Source organism: Pelobates fuscus, chromosome 3, assembly GCF_036172605.1.
Source record: "Pelobates fuscus isolate aPelFus1 chromosome 3, aPelFus1.pri, whole genome shotgun sequence".
Classification (NCBI taxonomy): domain Eukaryota; kingdom Metazoa; phylum Chordata; class Amphibia; order Anura; family Pelobatidae; genus Pelobates; species Pelobates fuscus.
In genome coordinates, this window is record NC_086319.1 from 328,140,214 (window position 1) to 328,161,050 (window position 20,837).

The 20,837-nt window shown below is 47.1% G+C and overlaps 1 protein-coding gene across 2 annotated transcripts in view; it reads right to left on the bottom strand.

Annotated features, from left to right (window-relative positions):
* LOC134603235 (transient receptor potential cation channel subfamily M member 7-like) overlaps positions 1-11,912 on the bottom strand; it is an 81,219-nt gene extending 69,307 nt beyond the window's left edge. Inside the window, exon 1 of one of the 2 annotated variants that reach the window (XM_063449009.1) lies at positions 11,662-11,904. In XM_063449009.1, the coding sequence (XP_063305079.1) occupies positions 11,662-11,664 (3 nt within the window). In that variant the 5' untranslated portion in view covers positions 11,665-11,904. Of the gene's footprint in view, positions 1-11,661 lie in introns of both variants that reach the window. The other variant, XM_063449010.1, reaches the window with a different exon arrangement.
* Between the last annotated feature and the right edge of the window lie 8,925 nt (positions 11,913-20,837).

Below are 20,837 nucleotides of genomic sequence, written 5' to 3' on the forward strand. Positions count from 1 at the left end.
TAGCCAGATTGTAGGCAAGCAGTCAAAGATGTTCAACACTGATCACTAGAAATGACTCACTTTGTGTGACTCAAAACCTTGGTGACTAATCATACTTCCCACCAAATGTACAATAGGATTACAGAGTGATGTCAAAATACATCACTGCTTTTAGCAGTAAAAAATATTTCAGGAGTAATTAAAGCAAGAAAAGGGGGAATCAATCTGTATTAAAGGTATGCTAAGCACGAGAACCCCTACAGCTTTATGGTTCCCTACTGTTAGGAATACACGTTTGTCAGAAAATTGACCAACAAATATAGTCTCTACAACAGGCTTCCTCAAGCTCTGGCCCTCCAGATGTTACTTCTAATGATCCTCAGCCTATTATATTCATAGAATCATGGGAGTTGTAGTTCAGCAACATCTGGAGGGCTAGAGTTTGGGGAAGCCTGCTCTACAACTTATACTATTCTCATCTCCTCTGTTGAGCCCTTCCTATCACAATATACCAACAAATGGGAGAGTGGACAGTGTACACATCTCAAAACACAATGGAAAAAAAATGCCATTAAAGGAACACTAGTGTCAGGAACACATGTATTCCTGACACTATAGTGTGTATTTAGGTCACCGGCCCCCCTCTGATCATACAAGAACTTGTTTTTACTCATAATTTATCCCATGTCGCACCGCGCGTGTCAGTGTGTATCTGCACATGTATCTGCGCTGTGCCAGTGTGTATCTGCGCTGTGCCAGTGTGTATCTGCGCTGTGCCAGTGTGTATCTGCGCTGTGCCAGTGTGTATCTGCACAGGGAGAGCCTGGGGCAGAGGTGAAGCAGGGAGAGCCTGGGGCAGAGGTGAAGCAGGGAGAGCCTGGGGCAGAGGTGAAGCAGGGAGAGCCTGGGGCAGAGGTGAAGCAGGGAGAGCCTGGGGCAGAGGTGAAGCAGGGAGAGCCTGGGGCAGAGGTGAAGCAGGGAGAGCCTGGGGCAGAGGTGAAGCAGGGAGAGCCTGGGGCAGAGGTGAAGCAGGGAGAGCCTGGGGCAGAGGTGAAGCAGGGAGAGCCTGGGGCAGAGGTGAAGCAGGGAGAGCCTGGGGCAGAGGTGAAGCAGGGAGAGCCTGGGGCAGAGGTGAAGCAGGGAGAGCCTGGGGCAGAGGTGAAGCAGGGAGAGCCTGGGGCAGAGGTGAAGCAGGGAGAGCCTGGGGCAGAGGTGAAGCAGGGAGAGCCTGGGGCAGAGGTGAAGCAGGGAGAGCCTGGGGCAGAGGTGAAGCAGGGAGAGCCTGGGGCAGAGGTGAAGCAGGGAGAGCCTGGGGCAGAGGTGAAGCAGGGAGAGCCTGGGGCAGAGGTGAAGCAGGGAGAGCCTGGGGCAGAGGAGAAGCAGGGAGAGCCTGGGGCAGAGGAGAAGCAGGGAGAGCCTGGGGCAGAGGAGAAGCAGGGAGAGCCTGGGGCAGAGGAGAAGCAGGGAGAGCCTGGGGCAGAGGAGAAGCAGGGAGAGCCTGGGGCAGAGGAGAAGCAGGGAGAGCCTGGGGCAGAGGAGAAGCATGGAGAGCCTGGGGCAGAGGAGAAGCAGGGAGAGCCTGGGGCAGAGGAGAAGCAGGGAGAGCCTGGGGCAGAGGAGAAGCAGGGAGAGCCTGGGGCAGAGGAGAAGCATGGCATGGGGCAGAGGAGAAGCAGAGGGAGCCTGGGGCAGAGGAGAAGCAGGGAGAGCCTGGGGCAGAGGAGAAGCAGGGAGAGCCTGGGGCAGAGGAGAAGCAGGGAGAGCCTGGGGCAGAGGAGAAGCAGGGAGAGCCTGGGGCAGAGGAGAAGCAGGGAGAGCCTGGGGCAGAGGAGAAGCAGGGAGAGCCTGGGGCAGAGGAGAAGCAGGGAGAGCCTGGGGCAGAGGAGAAGCAGGGAGAGCCTGGGGCAGAGGAGAAGCATGGCATGGGGCAGAGGAGAAGCAGAGGGAGCCTGGGGCAGAGGAGAAGCAGGGAGAGCCTGGGGCAGAGGAGAAGCAGGGAGAGCCTGGGGCAGAGGAGAAGCAGGGAGAGCCTGGGGCAGAGGAGAAGCAGGGAGAGCCTGGGGCAGAGGAGAAGCAGGGAGAGCCTGGGGCAGAGGAGAAGCAGGGAGAGCCTGGGGCAGAGGAGAAGCAGGGAGAGCCTGGGGCAGAGGAGAAGCAGGGAGAGCCTGGGGCAGAGGAGAAGCAGGGAGAGCCTGGGGCAGAGGAGAAGCAGGGAGAGCCTGGGGCAGAGGAGAAGCAGGGAGAGCCTGGGGCAGAGGAGAAGCAGGGAGAGCCTGGGGCAGAGGAGAAGCATGGCATGGGGCAGAGGAGAAGCAGAGGGAGCCTGGGGCAGAGGAGAAGCAGGGAGAGCCTGGGGCAGAGGAGAAGCAGGGAGAGCCTGGGGCAGAGGAGAAGCATGGCATGGGGCAGAGGAGAAGCAGAGGGAGCCTGGGGCAGAAAAACTGGAAATCTGGGGCTGAGGAGGAGCGGAGAGCCTGGGGCAGAGGAAAAGAAGCAGGAGGCTGGGGCAGAGGGGGCATGGGGCGGAGGGAGCATGAGGCAGAAAAACAGGGGAGTGTTGGGCAGAGAAAAGCATATAGATTTGAAATAACAGCAACTATACTAATAAACATTTCGCTAATATGAGGGGTACAATTTATGAAAATGGGCTGCCAAGGGGTACTCAGGTGAATAAAGGTTGGGAACCACAGCTCTAACCAACAGAAATAAAACTCTTGGGCCATATGACTACTAAACATGCAGGTAAGCAGGGTATAAAGCTTAACCCAATTATACAGCCAGTCATCTGTCTAGAAAACACCTAAATAATATAATCCCTACTATGCATAAAGAGCTATCCAGTGCTTTTAAAATGTTAGCAAATTAAATCCAAACATAATTATTTAGGTAAAAATAGCTGGAAAAATTAAATCTCCACCTTACACTTTGTCATTCATTTTACAATTCGGATTAATTAAGCTAAATAATAAATGTATCAAAGATCATGTCACAAAAAGGATAAAAAGGATTTAGCTATATGAGCAGAAATTACTTTTCCAAAGAAACATCAACATTTAGTGTAGAGTTAAAGGGACACTATAATCACCAGAACAACTACAGCTTATTGCATTTGTTCTGGTGAGTAGAATCATTACCTTCAGGCTTTTTGTTGTAAACACTCTTTTCAGAGAAAATGCAGCGTTTACATTACAGCCGAGTGATAACTTCACTGGCCACTCCTCAGATAGCTGTTAGAGATCCTTCCTGGGTCATGGCTGCCTAAATGCGTCCAAACATTTTAGGTAAAAAAAAATTTAGGTAGCAATCAGTTGCATACAGCTACCATATCTTCTGTGTATATTTGTACAGCACTTCATTTAATTATGATTTATCACTAGAAAGATTAATCCTCATCTTGACTGATCTTTAACAGGCCTGTCAAATACGCTGGACATTTTATCAGCGATTGAAGATCTCTCTTTACATAAGTCACAGGGCTGATTCATGCTCAGAAACTCGGCAGCAGCTGCCCATTAGACCCCAATTCAGTGTTCTCCGAATTGCACACTACTTGAAGTATCGAATGTCACCCACATTGCAATTTGGGGCAGATGTGCCGCGATACTATGTGCACAAATATACCATTATAATATAGGTATACGTGTATTCATCATCTAGCTTACAGATTTTGATTAGCACTTATTTTTTGGTTCTTTTGTTTTGCTGTACATACAGTTACACTTACTGTAAATTCACTAAAAGTTATTTCACCATTTTTTATTTTTTCCTCCAATTGTTTTATATTTTTCATACTATGAAAAGTTAAATTTTAATGATATTTTGATCCACTAAGGGCACTCATAGCTTGTCTCTTCTTTCCTGTTACTATCCTGGTAGTCCATTGTGGGTTAACTCCATCTTTTGAGTGTCTTTCCTGTAGCTTCCACCTTTTTTTCTTTTCTTTGATTAATATGGTCTAATTAAGGAATGGACAATAATACCTATACTTTGTAAACTGTGTATAAAGTCCACTTAGAAACACTATCTAATTAGAACAACTATGTATCCATTAGTGTGCGGTGGCTAACAGACTCCGTTTTACTGGAAGTTAGGTATCAATTCAAACGTGATACAGTGTATATCACAGTTTATTCCTATGTTTTGGTTCAATTTTTTACAACCTCTACACACTACAGCCACTAATTATTTGTACCTTGATACTCTGGAGGTATCGACTTACTGAACTATTAGATTACTCAAATTTGAGAATACTTATAATAGCTATTAAAATCCTCTTACTACTTGAAGTGGCCTTTGAGACTACTTTACCCAGAATTTTAAAGATGTATTATCACTGTTTATTCACAATGTCACATTTGTTTGGATTTTGTTTTTTCGCATAGAAGCTACTGTTCTAGTTAGGCTCTTTATATTTTAATATCCTAATATACGGCTTTAATAAAGGTTTATACCCCCTACACGAATTTTTACTTTTAAGGAACTTATTTTGGTGAAGTGGGAGTCCGCAAACTTTAAGTGGGTGGTCGTCCCATCCTGCTTTATTTTTCCTCTATACCAAAGGCTTATACCATATTTATGGATACTTAATTCGTTTAGAGGTTCTCATTTATGGAGGAGGGATTCCCCACATATTTGTAAAGGGAGTTATCCTGACTCCATTTAGTAGTTTTTGTTCAATTTACTTTGGGTTCCTATGTAACCGATTAGGAGGAACCAGTGCTGACTAGTGTAGCCCTGTTGTCCCTTCTTGTGTGGTTCAAATGTCATAACATCTACAGCCAGCTTTAGTGGTCATGATGCCAAAAGTTCTACGGCACTCACACAGTAAGAAACCAGACTGTTTCACTAAGGTTTGACAAATTATCTGGATCTTACTGGACCCAGGACCCCACCCATTGGCTGAAGGAGCACAGCTGACAAGCTCAACCAATGAGCACAGTCCTGCATAACTAGAAAGGGCTGAGGCCAGGTGTTAAACCGTGCTAGAATCGGCTATAGTGGTTATGGTGCTTGGAGTGTTCTTTTAACCCCTTAAGGACCAAACTTCTGGAATAAAAGGGAATCATGACATGTCACACATGTCATGTGTCCTTAAGGGATTAAACTAATTTTAGAAGCCTATTAGAAAAAGTTATGACTCAATTCTGGGAGGATAGGCACTTCCCTTTGAAAAATGGTTGGGGTACCATTGGTCTATAGATTTATATGCAATGAAAAAATGCCAGGATATTAGCTGTTTAAAGCAATATATATATATCAGATGTAATTTACAAGGAACATGACATTTTTTTTTAAACAAAATGAACAATTCAAAGCAACAGGTAACAGATGGTTTCTTTGGCAGTCAGAGTGTTAAGTCGGAAGTGTGAATGCTCTAAAAATAAAGTTGCTTATGATCTGGCACGCACATGCACTGTTTAACCGTAACCTGTTCTGTCAGTGCTACAGGGTCGTATCCGGATGCAATCAACAAGTTTCCAGAGGGAGACCGCCAGCTCTCACTTTTCTCAACTACAGGATACAAGAAAGAAAAAAAAAAAAAAAAGGGGGGGGTGGGAGGGGGAGATTTCCAGTCTATAGAATAAAAGATGCAGAGAGGTGGAATCTTAGAGCAATCATATAGTCAATAATGAATATCAAACTTGACAAATATAGCAAATTCGTCAGGTTAGGCAAATCAAGGCTGCACGTACACTGCGTACTACAAAGCAGTAATGTATGCGCTAAAATGCCCTGTAATTCCTCCCATGTGCAGTGAAAAGGCATCATGGCAGGCGATTGGGAGATTTGCGTCTCTGGTGTGTGTCTCAACTGGAATATGAAGCATTTTTATAATGGCACAAGCTTATAATGGCACAAGCCAAAGAAATTGGATGACCAGTATTAGCTCTGTTGATATTTAATTGTGTTTCCTGACTTTGAGATGGAATCAGACACCTTGATAAGAAACGTCAGTTGAACACAGTCATTGTGTTGGGAAAGCATGCCAGACTCTTTTTGGAATGCAGGTCCTTTTTTTGTACGAAAAATTTGAGCCCCATACGTAAACATCAAAAGTCAGAGTTTATTCACTAACATTAAATTGATGATCCATCGTTCACAAATTGAAACGCTCTGCGTCCTCCCTTTTGCTCAGACTGTTTCTGGGTTTCATGACCTGATTAGGCCGCAATGTGTGCAGCATTCTCCCTCAACACCATCAACCGTAAACAGTGCTTCTTCAAAAATTTTAGCTTTCTAGCAAACCCACACACAGTGACTCTTAAACAAAACAATTCAAAATAAATGTAAGGCAGCTTATTCCAGTGGCAACCAAAAAAAGATGAATTGACCCGGTGAACTAAATACCAAAAGCTCTCTCTGCTAGTTTCTCACAACAAAATAAATTATAAAAATTAAAAAACAGAAAAATTTGACGTTTCTCACTAGCATTTAAAATATGGAAAGTTTACCATTAGTAAAGGGTTTTTATGTTTTTCATCATATATTTAAAGGACCACTATCGTCACCCAGACCACTTCAGCTCAATGAAGTTGTCTGGTTGCCAGGTCCCCCAGGTTTTAACCCTGCAGCTGTAAACATAGTTTCAGAGAAACTGCTATGTTTACATTGCAGGGTTAATCCAGCCTCTAGTGGCTGTCTCCCTGACAATGAAAATTTTTTTTTTTTATAAATTAAAAAAAAAAAAATTTGCACTGAGTACGCAGAACGCCCATAGGAAAGCAATGAGTAATGCTGCGCATGCGCATTCTGCTCCACTCGAGAGCTGACGTCGGAGGGGAAGGAGAGGTCACCAGCGCCGAGGGAGCCAAGCGCTGGTTTAAGGTAAGTGGCTGAAGGGGTGTCCTGAGGAATATATAGTGCCAGGAAAACGAGTTTGTGAGGGTCTCACAATTTTGTTAGATCAAAGAAAATTAGGAAATTAAACAACAGCTATAACATTTACTACTTTGTAAACTTGGCATTTCTGTAGAGGAATAAATATGAGTCACATACACTACAGATCTTCAATGAAAGTAACTATAAGAGTGGTCAGTTCTACTCATTGAAAGACAATAAAGGGTTACTCCAACCATATATAGCCCTCTGTAGTATTTATGATGCAAGGAGCACCTTGGTCCGGATTCCAGGGAATAGGGCAAACCATTTCTCAATCGCTTACCCCCTCACCTGAGTTCCTGCCGGTGCTTGCCGGTGGACCATTACTGTTCATTGGCTCAGAAAGTCAATGACTGACATTCTGTGCAATGAAAGTTGCACTAAATTGACAGTAGCCAGCCCAGAACTATATTTCCAGGCTAGCTGATGACGCCCCATGGTATGATGGTATATTATAAAGCATCTGTTTAGAAATACACTGTAAAGATCGGGGAAGGCAACCTTCGGCACTCCAGGTTATCGACTTCAATCTCCCCGGGTGCTTTGCCAGCAATATGGCATATGTAGTACATAACATTTGGAGTGCAGAAGGTTGCCTACCTTGGATAGGTTTATATTTTTTCTATTTCGATTTTGGCTGACCATGTGCCAAAAGAAAGATTAGAGAATTACTATTTTAGGAAAATATTTTTGAATGCCGATAATGTATGTCCACTGTACCTGGCAAAAGGTTAGCTAGAAATCTTTTTTCAGTGCTTGTTCTATATTATAAAATATTATGAATAGATGTATATGGTGCCAACATCCCGCACCACTGTAATACGCGGCCAATTTCTGATGACAGCATCACTTTAACAGTACAACTCCCATCACATCTTAAAGCAATGTAATCCATTACTTAATCAATACAAAAAACTTAAGTGTAGGGGGAGGGTACACTTGGAATATGAGTCATATGCAGAGAAGAATCAATGATAATAGCTGCGTAATCAAATGTTTGGCTTACAATAGCTCTTGCCACCAAAACCAACATAGTCCATTTTCCTTTGTAATTTGAAGAATTTCTTGAAAAATAAAATAAAAAAGCAGCATTTGTTAGGGCTGCATTATCAGCACGCATTGAGTGTGTTGTGACTACCACTACCCTTCCTTCCAAGTATGCATGATTACCCTTGTGAGTAGCAATAGTGCGGCATATTTAAAAAATAACAATAACCCATTGACTGTTACTCAAATTACCAAAAGATGAGAGAAGGCAAATACAAGGAAGGAACTTGTGCATAGCCCAAGGAAGAAGAATGTGCAACTCACACACCATTATGATGATCATTTATACAGTGCCAACTCTTTCTGCAACGCTTTATACACTAGGGATATAGAACAAGTAATTGAAATGCAAAAATAATGTTGGTAGACAAGAGGTAAAGAAGGCCTCACCCAAAATTGCCTTCCGATCTAGGTGAAATCCGCTACAGTACTATTGTTCTATCTGTAGAAAATATAGTATGTTAACCAGAAATACCTGCTACCTAGGAGTGGGTGTAAGCAATGCATACATTCTCCCACTGTTGGCTTCTCATTCAGATTTTGATGAATGAGAAGCCAGTAGAGGAAGGCACCTATTGCAGTATGATTTTTTTTTACTATGGTTACTGTACATGTTCCATAAACCACTTCTTGCACAGAATGAGGTGACAGGTTGCTCCATCATTTTCACTGAAACCACTGGTGGACCAAGACTGACTCACATATGTCAATTATTATTGGTTTCAGCAGATACCAACACCGACGCTGCAGATACTATAGATTTTCAGCAAACCACTTCAAAAAGACATATACCAATGCCTCAAAAATAGAAAATGTGCTGTGCATTTGCCATAATTATGAAATAATACTGGTCAACAACAATCTTGGAGCAGGTGGCACAGTGAGTCAAATGTAAAGACAATAATATCCCTAACAGATTATATTCCCTATTGGAAATTATTTTATCTGTTTGCAGAGCTAACACTGTAGAAATAAAAATTAAAAAAATAAAATTTATAACAGACTTTTCAAAATATTTGAATCCAGTCACAAGTTAATATAGAGCAAATAAGACTCTTCAAATCTTAATAGGAACAATAAAGGCATCTTAATCACTACAGCACACTGTAATGGTTATGGTGTTGGGAATGACCTGGCGCCCTCCCAGGGTACGTAGCCAACCTATTTGAGAACCGTTTGGAAACTTACGTGGGGTCTTCCAAGCACCTGCCTCCACCTTCTCTACATCCAGAAACTACTGCACTGAGCTGGCCCACAGCTGCAGGTAAGTGCTCATTGGCTGAGAGTACTCACCTGACACACTGAGTCAAAGAGTTGGCTCTGCACAGTAAGGTTTTCCTCAATGGCGCTAAAGTAAAGATTCCGGCTCCAAAGGGGGATGCAACCGCAATCTCAAAGAGTTTGACTACTAATCCTGGTAGAACGCCAATGGACTGTAGTTACTACGGTGCTTGGAGTGTTTCTTTACAGATATACACTAACATTACATTCATTTTGTGGCATTAAACCTATAGATCACATTCTAAAAAATTTAATATTATGGAGACCAGAGTAAAACCATGATTTCAGCCAGTCTGTGTTCAGGTGACATCTTAAAATTGTATCTAAAAAAAATGTTTACGTGAACAATTTACACAGTTATTACATTGCCAAGTATGTTGCAACTAACACAAAAGGAAACAATAAAACTTTTAAAGTGTTATCTTGTAAAACTGCAGGAATAACTTATATAAGAAGCTGGGAAACCAGGAAATAACACCCAGATGCCAGGGTAGTCCAAAACATGTATCTGGCATAGTGAGAACATGGAAGCCATGATTAATCCTGTCAAAAATTGTCTGCTGTGAGATATGCAAGCATTGTGTCCTTTTCAAGCCAGCACATTCCAGAGATGTACATTTCTGTATTCACATTGCCCCCAGGTCCGTACCCCACCCATACAGGGTCAGCATACAAAAATACATAGAGATAGAAACACCAGCTGTTCATGCAAGCACTTAAAAGACTGCATGTGTGACCTATGGATTGTCAACACCTCCTGGAAATTAGAAATGCATTTTAGTGGCAACAGTAATATTACATGCACCATATCTCCTGTCCCCAGATCGTGGAAAAATTGTCTCCATAGTCTTCCATTACACAATCCTCTGGCACAGTGAGACAAGACAAGCACTTTGCAATTTAAACAGACCTGCTTGTTTATTCTGTCTTTAGCAGTGACTGCCTGTACAAGAATCCCAAGGACACTAACTTCAGCTTCATAAATGTAACTGGCAATAAATGTTACTAGAGGCAAATAAAACATACTGTAATGCACAAGATAATTTTCTTCTGTGTGCATCAGCAGACTGCTTTATTTCAAGATGATTATCTCAATCTCATTCTTAATAGAAAGCAAGTGAACGTGTTCAAACTTGTGTGTTATATATGCACATTTTTCTAGGGATACTAAAAAAAAACAAAAAAACCCTACCAGCAGGCTCCATTACAGCAGTAGTTCCATACAATGACCTTTTACAATTGCCCATAATGAAAGGTCATCCTTTCTCCAATAGCCCCAAGAAACAGATTTATTCTACTAGTGCATACACTACATAGATGAATGTTAAAAATATATAACTTGCAGTTGATATATTTGTAAAAATGTTAGTGCTGCACCATCCCAACGTGTTTAGTTCCAAGAGAGAACTAAAATATACTGAATGCATTTAATCCTGAACTACAAGTTGCAAATAAATATTTAAGAGCAAAAACTTAATGAATGTAATATTGAGAAGTATACATATCAGAAGAGTTTGGGTTAGTGATGGCGCTAAAAAAAGTTTGGATTACCATCCTCACGATACTCACATTCACTAAACTTCGACAATTTTTCTTCTGGACTGTCACGTTCATGGTGCTCAGCCTCTCTAACCTTTTTACCTTAAAGCTATAGCTGGACAGTCTTTCTCATGATGCTCAGCCTTTTACTTTCAAGCTAGTTCTGGATTGCCATTATCATAAAGCTCAGCCTCTCTGACAGTCAAGCCATTTCTGGACTGTCCTTATCCTGATAAGCCCTTATAACCTTTCGCCCTCAAACTATTAATGTACTGCCATTCTCATGATGCTCATACTTTCTAACCTTTACCAATCAATCTACTCTACGGCCATTCTCATGAAGCTCAGCCTCAGTAACCTTTGCCTTCAAGTGTTTCTGAACTGCCAGTCTCATGAGGCTCAGACTTTCTAACCTCTGACAGCCAGGCTTTTTCTGTACTGTCCTTTTCAAGATGTTCAGCTCTCATAACCTTTTACTCTCAAGCCAATTCTGGACTGCCAGTCTCATGATGCTCAGCCTCTGCAACCTTTGCCTTCAAGCTATTCTGGACTGCCAGTCTCATGATGCTCAGCCTCTGTAACCTTTGCCTTCAAGCTATTTCTGACTGCCAGTCTCATGATGCTCAGCCTCCGTAACCTTTGAGTGAAGCCGTTTCTGGACTGCCAGTCTCATGATGCTCAGCCTCTGTAACCTTTGATTAGAGCAGTTTCTGGACTGCCAGTCTCATGATGCTCAGCCAGCCTACTAATGTTCCACTCCCAGTATTAGAGCAAGCTTTATTGCAGCTGTGCCAGATGGATGCAGTGCCAGAGTGATTCCCAGTGCAGTGAGCAGGGTGAAGCTGGGGCGCCCCATATTAAGGGGGGGTTGTTCCCTCCTGCCCCCGCCCCTCCCGCAGAGATGGGGATCCCGGGCCCCAGCCGCTGCTCCCTTACCATTCTCGTCACCGTGCAGGCTCTGGCAGGTCTCCTCCGGGGCTCTCAGCCATCTATCGGGGCAGCTCAATGTGGGGGCGGATCCCGCAGCCCGTGAAACAAGGTGCCCAGTAGCGTTCGCCGCTCCGGAGCCAGCGGAGGATGAGTCTTTCATAATGGTGCCACACCGGACTGGCGGGGGAGGACGGCGAGCGCTCGGCTTGCCAGTCACGTGGGTCGGTGACGTCAAACGTCAGAGAGCGCTGAGACGAGAGAGAGTGAGCGCGCGCAGCGTGGCGCTCAGGAAGGAGAACGGGGCGGCGCGCGCGGTCGCTGGGGAAGCTGTGGCTCGCGCAGCTCACAGACTCCTCCTCCTCCTCCTCCTCCTCGAGTGGGCGTGGCCGAGGGATGTCAGTTGGAGGTCTGAGTGTGAATGGCTGCGGGCTGTAACATGGAGGGATTCACACTGACAGGGATATCCACTAAACTGACAATTCAAAGTGAATTTCAAATGGAAGCTTAGGGTGGCCGAAAGGGAAGCAGAGCTGAGTTAGATAAATTTCCCAGTACGGCTGCTGTGACCTTAAATTTGAAATTCTCTGTGAATTCTCAGCTTAGTGAATATCCCTGTCAGTGAATAAGCCCTGCAAATAAACATTTCATTAATAATGGCATCTCCTAACTTGACAACTTTTTTTTTTTTTTTTAAATCCTACATACTTGCAGGGTTACTCAATGTGAAATTCAAATTTAAGGTCAAAATAGCCAACCTGGAAATCTTCTCCAAGCCGCCTCAGGCTTCCAGTTTGTACTAATCTGGCCGTAAATCTGAAATTCACCTTCAATTCCTTACTTTAGTAAATGATCCGGCAGGTTTGGTCTGACAGTGTTGGTACAAACTGCTAGGTGCAAACCCGTTTATTGGCAGGAATGTACAAGACCCTCAACCCCTCTGTTCCTGTGTGTCCAACTTGTCTGGTTACAAATACATGTCTGTTCGTCCACCCATTGTAAAGCGCTGCGGAATTTGATGGCGCTATATAAATAATAACATCATTATAATAACATACAAGAGATCACCCATTGAGACTGAAAGGCCAGGCTTCCTTACAGTACAACCATAAAAATATTCTGTACCTAAAGAGGTTGTCTTATCAGATATATGAAGATCTATATTTATTTCATTTGTTTATTTTTTTTCAGAATTAACCCCTTAAGGACGTGCTATGCCGTCCTTGGGGACCCGGCTCTAATTGCCCGTCCCCGCCGTCCTATTTACTTACCCGGTCGCCGGCGATCTCCTTCGTCTGTTCCGGCCCCCCTGGGCCATGTGATCAGGGCCAGCGCCACCTGTAAGGCGACCTAGGCAGCCGCCTAGGGCGCAACTTACCAGGGGGCGCCGGATCCCTGTCCCCGCTGCGCCTCCTCATGCTGCGCCGCCTGAGCGCTTTAGCAAGCCCCAGGCGGCGCAGCACTGCTGCCTGGAGGGCGGCCGGGTTTATGACCGGCAGGAGGAAGCGCAGAGCGCTCCCTCCTGCCGGTCTCTCCATGTAGCGTGGCCGGGCGGCGCGGAACGCGGGACAGGAACCTTTGTTTCCTGTACCCGGCCGCCGGCGGAATGACAGGAAGTGCTCACTCAGTGAGCATTTCCTGTCATTCCGCCGGCGGCCGGGAACAGGAAACAAAGGCTCCTGTCCCGCGTTCCGCGCCGCCCGGCCACGCTACATGGGCAGGAGGGGAGGGTAAGGACCACTAAGGGGGGGAAGGGGGGGGGTTTAAGGACCACTAAGGGGGGGAAGGGGGGTTTAAGGACCACTAAGGGAGGGGGGGGTTAAGGACCACTAAGGGAGAGGGGGGGGTTTAAGGACCACTAAGGGGGGGAGGGTTAAGGACCACCAAGGGAGAGGGGGGGTATAAGGACCACCAAGGGAGGGGGGGGGTATTAGGACCACCAAGGGAGAGGGGGGGTATAAGGACCACTAAGGGAGGGGGGGGTATAAGGACCACTAAGGGAGGGGGGGGTATAAGGACCACTAAGGGGGGGGGGTATAAGGACCACTAAGGGGGGAGGGGTATAAGGACCACTAAGGGAGGGGGGGATAAGGACCACTAAGGGAGGGGGGGATAAGGACCACTATGGGAGGGGGGGGATAAGGACCACTATGGGAGGGAGGGGGGATAAGGAGCACTATGGGAGGGAGGGGGATAAGGACCACTATGGGAGGGAGGGGGGGTAAGGACCACTATGGGAGGGGGGGTAAGGACCACTATGGGAGGTTGGGGGGGATAAGGACCACTAGGGGAGGGGGGATAAGGACCACTAGGGGAGGGGGGATAAGGACCACTAGGGGAGGGGGATAAGGACCACTAGGGGAGGGAGGGAGGGGGGATAAGGACCACTAGGGGAGGGAGGGAGGGGGGATAAGGACCACTATGGGAGGTTGGGGGGGATAAGGACCACTAGGGGAGGGGGGATAAGGACCACTAAGGGGGGAAAGGACCACCAAAGGGGGGTAAGGAGGGAGGACTACTAAGGAGAGGGGAGGAGGGTGATTACCACTAAGGGGGTGGGGGGAGTAGGGGAATGTCTACTAAGGGGTTTGGGAGAGGGAGCACCACTAAGGGGTTTGGGAGAGGGAGGACCACTAAGGGGGGAGGGGGGAGTGAGAAGACCACCAAGGGGGACTGCAGATGGACAGGGGGCCAAGGGAGAGCACTAAGTGACAGAGTGGGAGAACACGGAGGGACAGAAGGGAAGGGGAAATCAATAATTGAGGGGAGAGCACTATGAATTTTTTAAAAAAAAAGAAAGCTGTTCTCATCTCAGTCCCTAACCTACCACACAAACCCTCTCTTTTACACTACACACATACACAATGCATCCCCCCCACACACACACACAGAAACATACAATGCATTCCAACTCACACACAGACACACCCGAAACACACAATTCATCCCTTACGTTCTCTTACATAATTAATGCACTCCTTACAGACACACACTGCATTCAATTACATACACAGAAACAAACCTTGCACCCCTTACACACACACACACACACACACACAGAAACATACAATGCATACCTTACACGCAAACACACACTACATCCCCTATAAACACACTACATCCCTTACACAAATTGCACACATAAAACATCCCCAACTCATGGATGGGCCATGTAGGTGGATTTATGGGTGGGCATTGTAGGCGTATGCCCCCTGGGGGCCCAGACCTTGAGCTGTGTAAGGGGCCCTAAAAAATGGAGCTGCTTCCTGTTCGTTAATTGTTGTGAGCACTGTTAAAAACAGTCACCAGAGAGCCACTTCTACACCAGACCTGTGGAGCCAGACTGAGCCCATCATCAGCCTCTTGTCCTCATCTGGTGGTAAGTAGGCAATCCAATATATTATTAGTGGCACTAATTTCTAATTTACCTCACATTAAATGGATACTATAGTCACCAGAAGCACTACAGCATAATGTAGTGGTTCTGGTGTCTATAGCCTGTGCCTGTAGGCTTTTTAATGTAAACACACTGTCTTTTCAGATAAGACACTTTGTGAAGACTGGCGTTGGCCCATATGGCAGAGCATATGGGCGTGGCATTGTGATGTCACATGGTGGGCTGGACATATGGGGGGGCGGCAACAATTTTTTTGCCTAGGGCGGCAAAAATCCTTGCACCGGCCCTGCATGTGATCACATGGATCACATGGATGGCATAGCCGTCAGTGCCAGCAGGGGGAGTGTCTGTAATGACAGGTACTCCCCCTGCTTCTTGAAAAAAAATGAAAACAGTTTAAAATTAAATTATATATACTTAGATCATTTTAACCCATAATACATATTTTTCCTACCTTCACCTGCTCTTGATATTCCAATTATCTCCAATTTTTAGTTTTCACAGTTTAGCAATGATGTTTTCTCCTCCTTTTTATTTCCTCAGTCTCCCTCAGTATAAAAATCTCTCCTTACACCCACTTCACTCATCCCCCCCATCCACATTTACATATGCCCTTCTCTGCTACACTCCCCCCTTCTCTCATCTCATGCCTTACACTAATTTTTCTACTCTCTCACTCCAACCCACAATCGATCTCATCCTAGACCCCAGGCATACAAACCCCATTGACACCTCCTGTCACTTTCTCTCCTCCTACTTCTAGCAGCTGGTGATGTCTCTCCCAATCCAGGGCCCTTCACCTTCTCTACACACACTAAGAAAACCCGAAACCCCACAAACCTCAATACCCTGCCCTTTACCCTCACTTACCAAAATTCATTGTGCACTCTGGAATGCCCGTTCCATCTGCAGTAACTTAAAATCAACAACCATACACGACTTTTTCGTCTCAAACTCACTCACACTGCTTGCACTTACAGAGACCGGGCTGCCCCCCTCTGATAGCGCTACTCCTGCCTCTTTATGTTTTGGTGGGCTACAATTCTCTCACACTCCCAGACTCAACTGTAAAGGAGGCGGCGTAGGCATCCTTCTCTTCCCTCAATGTACCTTTCAACCAATCATAACTCCCCCTGCCCTATCCTTTTCTCCTTTTGAAGTTCACACTGTCCGCCTATTTAAACCCACTCTTTTAAGAATTGCTAACATCTACCGCCCCCGCCCTTCCCCCCCCCCCCTGCAGGTCCGGCGCTACCTGTAAGGCGGACTAGGCAGCCGCCTAGGGCGCCCCTTGGGAAGGGGCGCCGCCAGGAGCGCCGGCCCCCCTAATGCTGCAGCCGCCCGAGCGCTCTGTAGAGAGCCTCAGGCGGCTGCAGCTTTGCCCGGGCTGGTGCGTCCATGAGGGCGCACCGCCCGGGCGCAGCATGAGGAGAGGGAGGGGGCTGACAGGAGGGAAGCGCTCAGCGCTCCCTCCTGTCACTCCCTCTCTGTAGCGTGACCGAGCGCAGTATAGTCCGCCGGTACAGGGAGCATCTGTCTCCTGTACTCGGACGGACTAACAGGAAGTGAACACTGGTGTTCACTTCCTGTTAGTCCGCCGGGTACAGGAAACAAAAGCTCCCTGTACCCGCGGACCATGATACAGAGCTCGGCCACGCTACTATAGAGGTAGGGGAGGGTGGGGGGAATAAATACAGAGGGGGGGGAGATAAATAAATGGAGAGGGAGGGGAGGAGGAGAAATCAATGAAGAGGGAGGGGGGGGGAGAAATAAATGGAGAGGGGGGGGAGGAGAAATAAATGGAGAGGGAGGGGAGGAGGAGAAATCAATGAAGAGGGGGGCGGGGGGGGGAGAAATAAATTGACAGGGAAGGGGGAGAAATAAATGGACAGGGAGGGGGAGAAATAATTGGACAGGGAGGGGAGGAGGAGAAATCAATGAAGAGGGGGGGGGAGAAATAAATGGACAGGGAGGGGGGAGAAATAAATGGACGGGGGGGGGAATAAATGGACAAGGAGGGGGGGGATAAATGGACAGGGAGGGGGGAAATAAATGGACAGGGAGGGGGGGAAATAAATGGACAGGGAGGGGGGGAAATAAATGGACAGGGAGGGGGAGGACAGGGAGGGGGAATAAATGGACAGGCAGGGTGGGGGGAATAAATGGACAGACAGGGAGGGGGGAATAAATGGACAGGGAGGGGGGGGATAAATGGACAGGGGGGGGAAATAAATGGACAGGGAGGGGGGTAAATAAATGGACAGGGAGGGGGTAAATAAATGGACAGGGAGGGGGAGGGAATAAATGGACAGGAGGGGGAGGGAATAAATGGACAGGGAGGGGGGGGGATAAATGGACAGGCAGGGTGGGGGGAATAAATTGACAGGGAGGGGAATTGACGGGATTAGGAGGGGGAATGAGAGTGGGGAGGGGAGAAGAGAGTGACAACGGGGGAGACGAGAGTGACAAGGGAGGGGGAGAAGAGAGGGACACGCAGGGGAGAAGAGAGTGACAAGGGAGGAGGGGGGAGAAGAGAGGGACAAGAGGGGGGAGAAGAGAGGGACAAGAGGGGGGAGAAGAGAGGGGCAAGGGGGGTTGAGAAGAGAGTGACGAGGGAGGGAGAGGGGGAGAAGAGAGTGACAAGGGAGGGGGGAGAGATTGACATCCATCACACACACACTTGCACACAGAAAAACACACAATGCATTACACACACAGACACACACACACAAGCAATTCAACCCTTACACACAATGCATCCCTTACACACACAGAAACACACAATGCATTCCTTACACACACTCAATGCACCCCTTACAGACGCACACACTGCATCCCGTACATACACAGAAACACTCATTGCAGCCCTTACACATACAAACACAGATTCACACAATGCATTCCTTACACACATATCAGGACATCCCCTACTCCTGTGAACAAACTAATTGGTGGAACATGAAGGTGGACCCTGGGGCCCAGACCTTGAGCTGTGCAAAGGGCCTTAAAAAAAATGGAGCCTTCTTCCTGTTCTCCCAGAACACAAACAGCCTCCAGAGAGCCTGTTCTACACCAGACCAGTGGAGCCAGACTGCAGGTAGAGCCCATCACCATCCTCATCTGATTGTAAGTAGGCAATCTAGTATATTATTTGTGGCACTAATCTCTAATTTACCTCACATTAAAGGGACACTTTAGTCCACAGAACCACTGCAGCTTAATGTAGTGGTTCTGGTGTCTAAAGCCTGTCCCTGCAGGCCTTTTAATGTAAACACGGTGGCACTGCAGCACTTGCGTTAGTTAACATGGGGCATTGTGATGTCATATCGGGGGGGGGATGGGGGGCGGCAAACTTTACTTTTGCCTAGGGCGGCAAAAATCCTTGCACCGGCCCTGCCCCCCTGGTTATCCTAGACTATTCATTGAGCACTTTTCTTCCTGGCTTCCCCACTTCCTCATCTAGCACTCCTTCCCTTATACTTGGGGACATGGGCATAGGAACCGGGGGGGGGGACGCATCCCCCCCAGCAAATCATGCGGTCTGTAGAGAGCCTCAGGCGGCTGCTTCTTTGCCCGGGCTGGTCCGTCCATGAGGGCGCACCGCCTCGGCGCAGCATGAGGAGAGGGGCTGACAGGAGGGAAGCGCTCAGCGCTCCCTCCTGTCACTCCCTCACTGTAGCGTGGCCGAGCCCTGTATGGTCCGAGTGTGCACTTCCTTTTAGTCCGGCCGGGTACAGGAAACAAAAGCTCCCTGTACCTGCGGACCATACAGGGCTCGGCCACGCTACAACAGTGGTAGGGGAGGGGGGAGGAAGAGAGTAGGGAGGGAGGGAGGGGGGGAGAAAAAAGAGAGTGACAAGGGAGGGAGGGGGGGAGAAAAAAGAGAGTGACAAGGGAGGGAGGGGGAGAAAGAGTGACAAGGGAGGGAGGGAGGGGGAGAAAAAAGAGAGTGACAAGGGAGGGAGGGAGGGGGAGAAAAAAGAGAGTGACAAGGGAGGGAGGGGGAGAAAAAAGAGAGTGACGAGGGAGGGAGGGAGGGAGGGAGGGGGAGAAAGAGTGCCAAGGGAGGGAGGGGGAGAAAGAGAGTGACAAGGGAGGGAGGGGGAGAAAGAAAGTGACAAGGGAGGGAGGGGGAGAAAGAAAGTGACAAGGGAGGGAGGGAGGGGAGAAAGAAAGTGACAAGGGAGGGAGAGAGATTGACATCCATCACACACACACACACACAATCACACAATCATGCAACCCTTACACACACAGAAACACACAATGCATTCCTTACACACACTCAATGCACCCTGTACACACACTCAATGCACCTCTTACAGACGCACACACTGCATCCCGTACATACACAGAAACACACCTTGCAGCCCTTACACATACAAACACAGATTCACACAATGCATTCCTTACACACATATCAGGACATCCCCTACACACTCCACCCCCTGTGAACAAACTCATTGGTGGAACATGAAGGTGGACCCTGGGACCCAGACCTTGAGCTGTGTAAAGGGCCCCCAAAAATGGAGCTGCTTCCCGTTCTCCCAGAACATTGATTTTTGTGACCACAGTTACAAACAGCCTCCAGAGAGCCTGTTCTACACCAGACCAGTGGAGCCAGACTGCAGCTAGAGCCCATCATCATCCTCATCTGGTTGTAAGTAGGCAATCTAGCATATTATTCGTGGCACTAATCTCTAATTTACCTCACATTAAAGAAACACTATAGTCCCCAGAACCACTGCAGCTTAATGTAGTGGTTCTGGTGTCTATAGCTTGTCCCTGCAGGCCTTTTAATGTAAACACGGCGGCACTCCAGCACTGGCGTTAGTTAACATGGCAGAAAAATAATTGGAAAGGGTTAGGGGGGCTACTAATAAGGATAGGGGGAGAGGGGGAGGTAGAAAAATAATTGGAAGGGTTTAGGGGGGCTACTAATATGGATGGGAGGAGGGGGGAGGTAGAAAAATTATTGGAAGGGGTTAGGGGAGTACTAATATGAATGGAAGGGGTAGGGTGGGTTCTAATATGCATGGAAGGGGTTAAGGGGTACTAATATGCATGGAAGGGGTTAGGGGGGTACTAATATGCATGGAAGGGGTAGGGGGTTAATATGCGTGAAAGGGGTAGGTGGGGTTCTTTTGTGCATGGAAGGGGTAGGGGTGGTTCTAATATTCATGGGAAGGGTAGGGGTGGTTCTAATCAGGAGGATCCCGGCGCTGTATCCGGGTAAGTAAAACCCCTTCCCTGTAGTGACCCTTTAATGTTATTATTTAATCATTTATATAGCGACTGCAAATTCCGTAGCGCTGTACAATGGGATAAACAACTCCTAGTTTACGGAATAAGAATATACCCGGCGAGTAAAAATGCTATCCCCCCCAGATTTTTTGGGGTTCCTACGCCCATGCTTGGGGATTTTAATATCCCAATCAATAACCCCAATTGCACTGATGCCTCTCGTCTGCTCTCTGTAACCTCCTCCTTTGGCCTTACGCAATGGTCCAATTTAGCAACCCATACAGCAGGAAACACTCTTGATCTTGCCTTCACCAACCTCTGTACTGCCTCTAATCTCTCCAATATTAATTTTCCTCTATCTGACCACCATCTGCTGACTTTTGACATTGGCAAACCTAAGACCCAATTGACACCACCATCTGAACATCACTCTCACAGAAACCTCCAATGTCTTGACCTAGAGCATTTCTCCACTAATCTTAAACCTCACCTGTCCTAGTTCTGCAACCTCCTTCTACAATGTCACCCTCTCCTCTCAACTAGA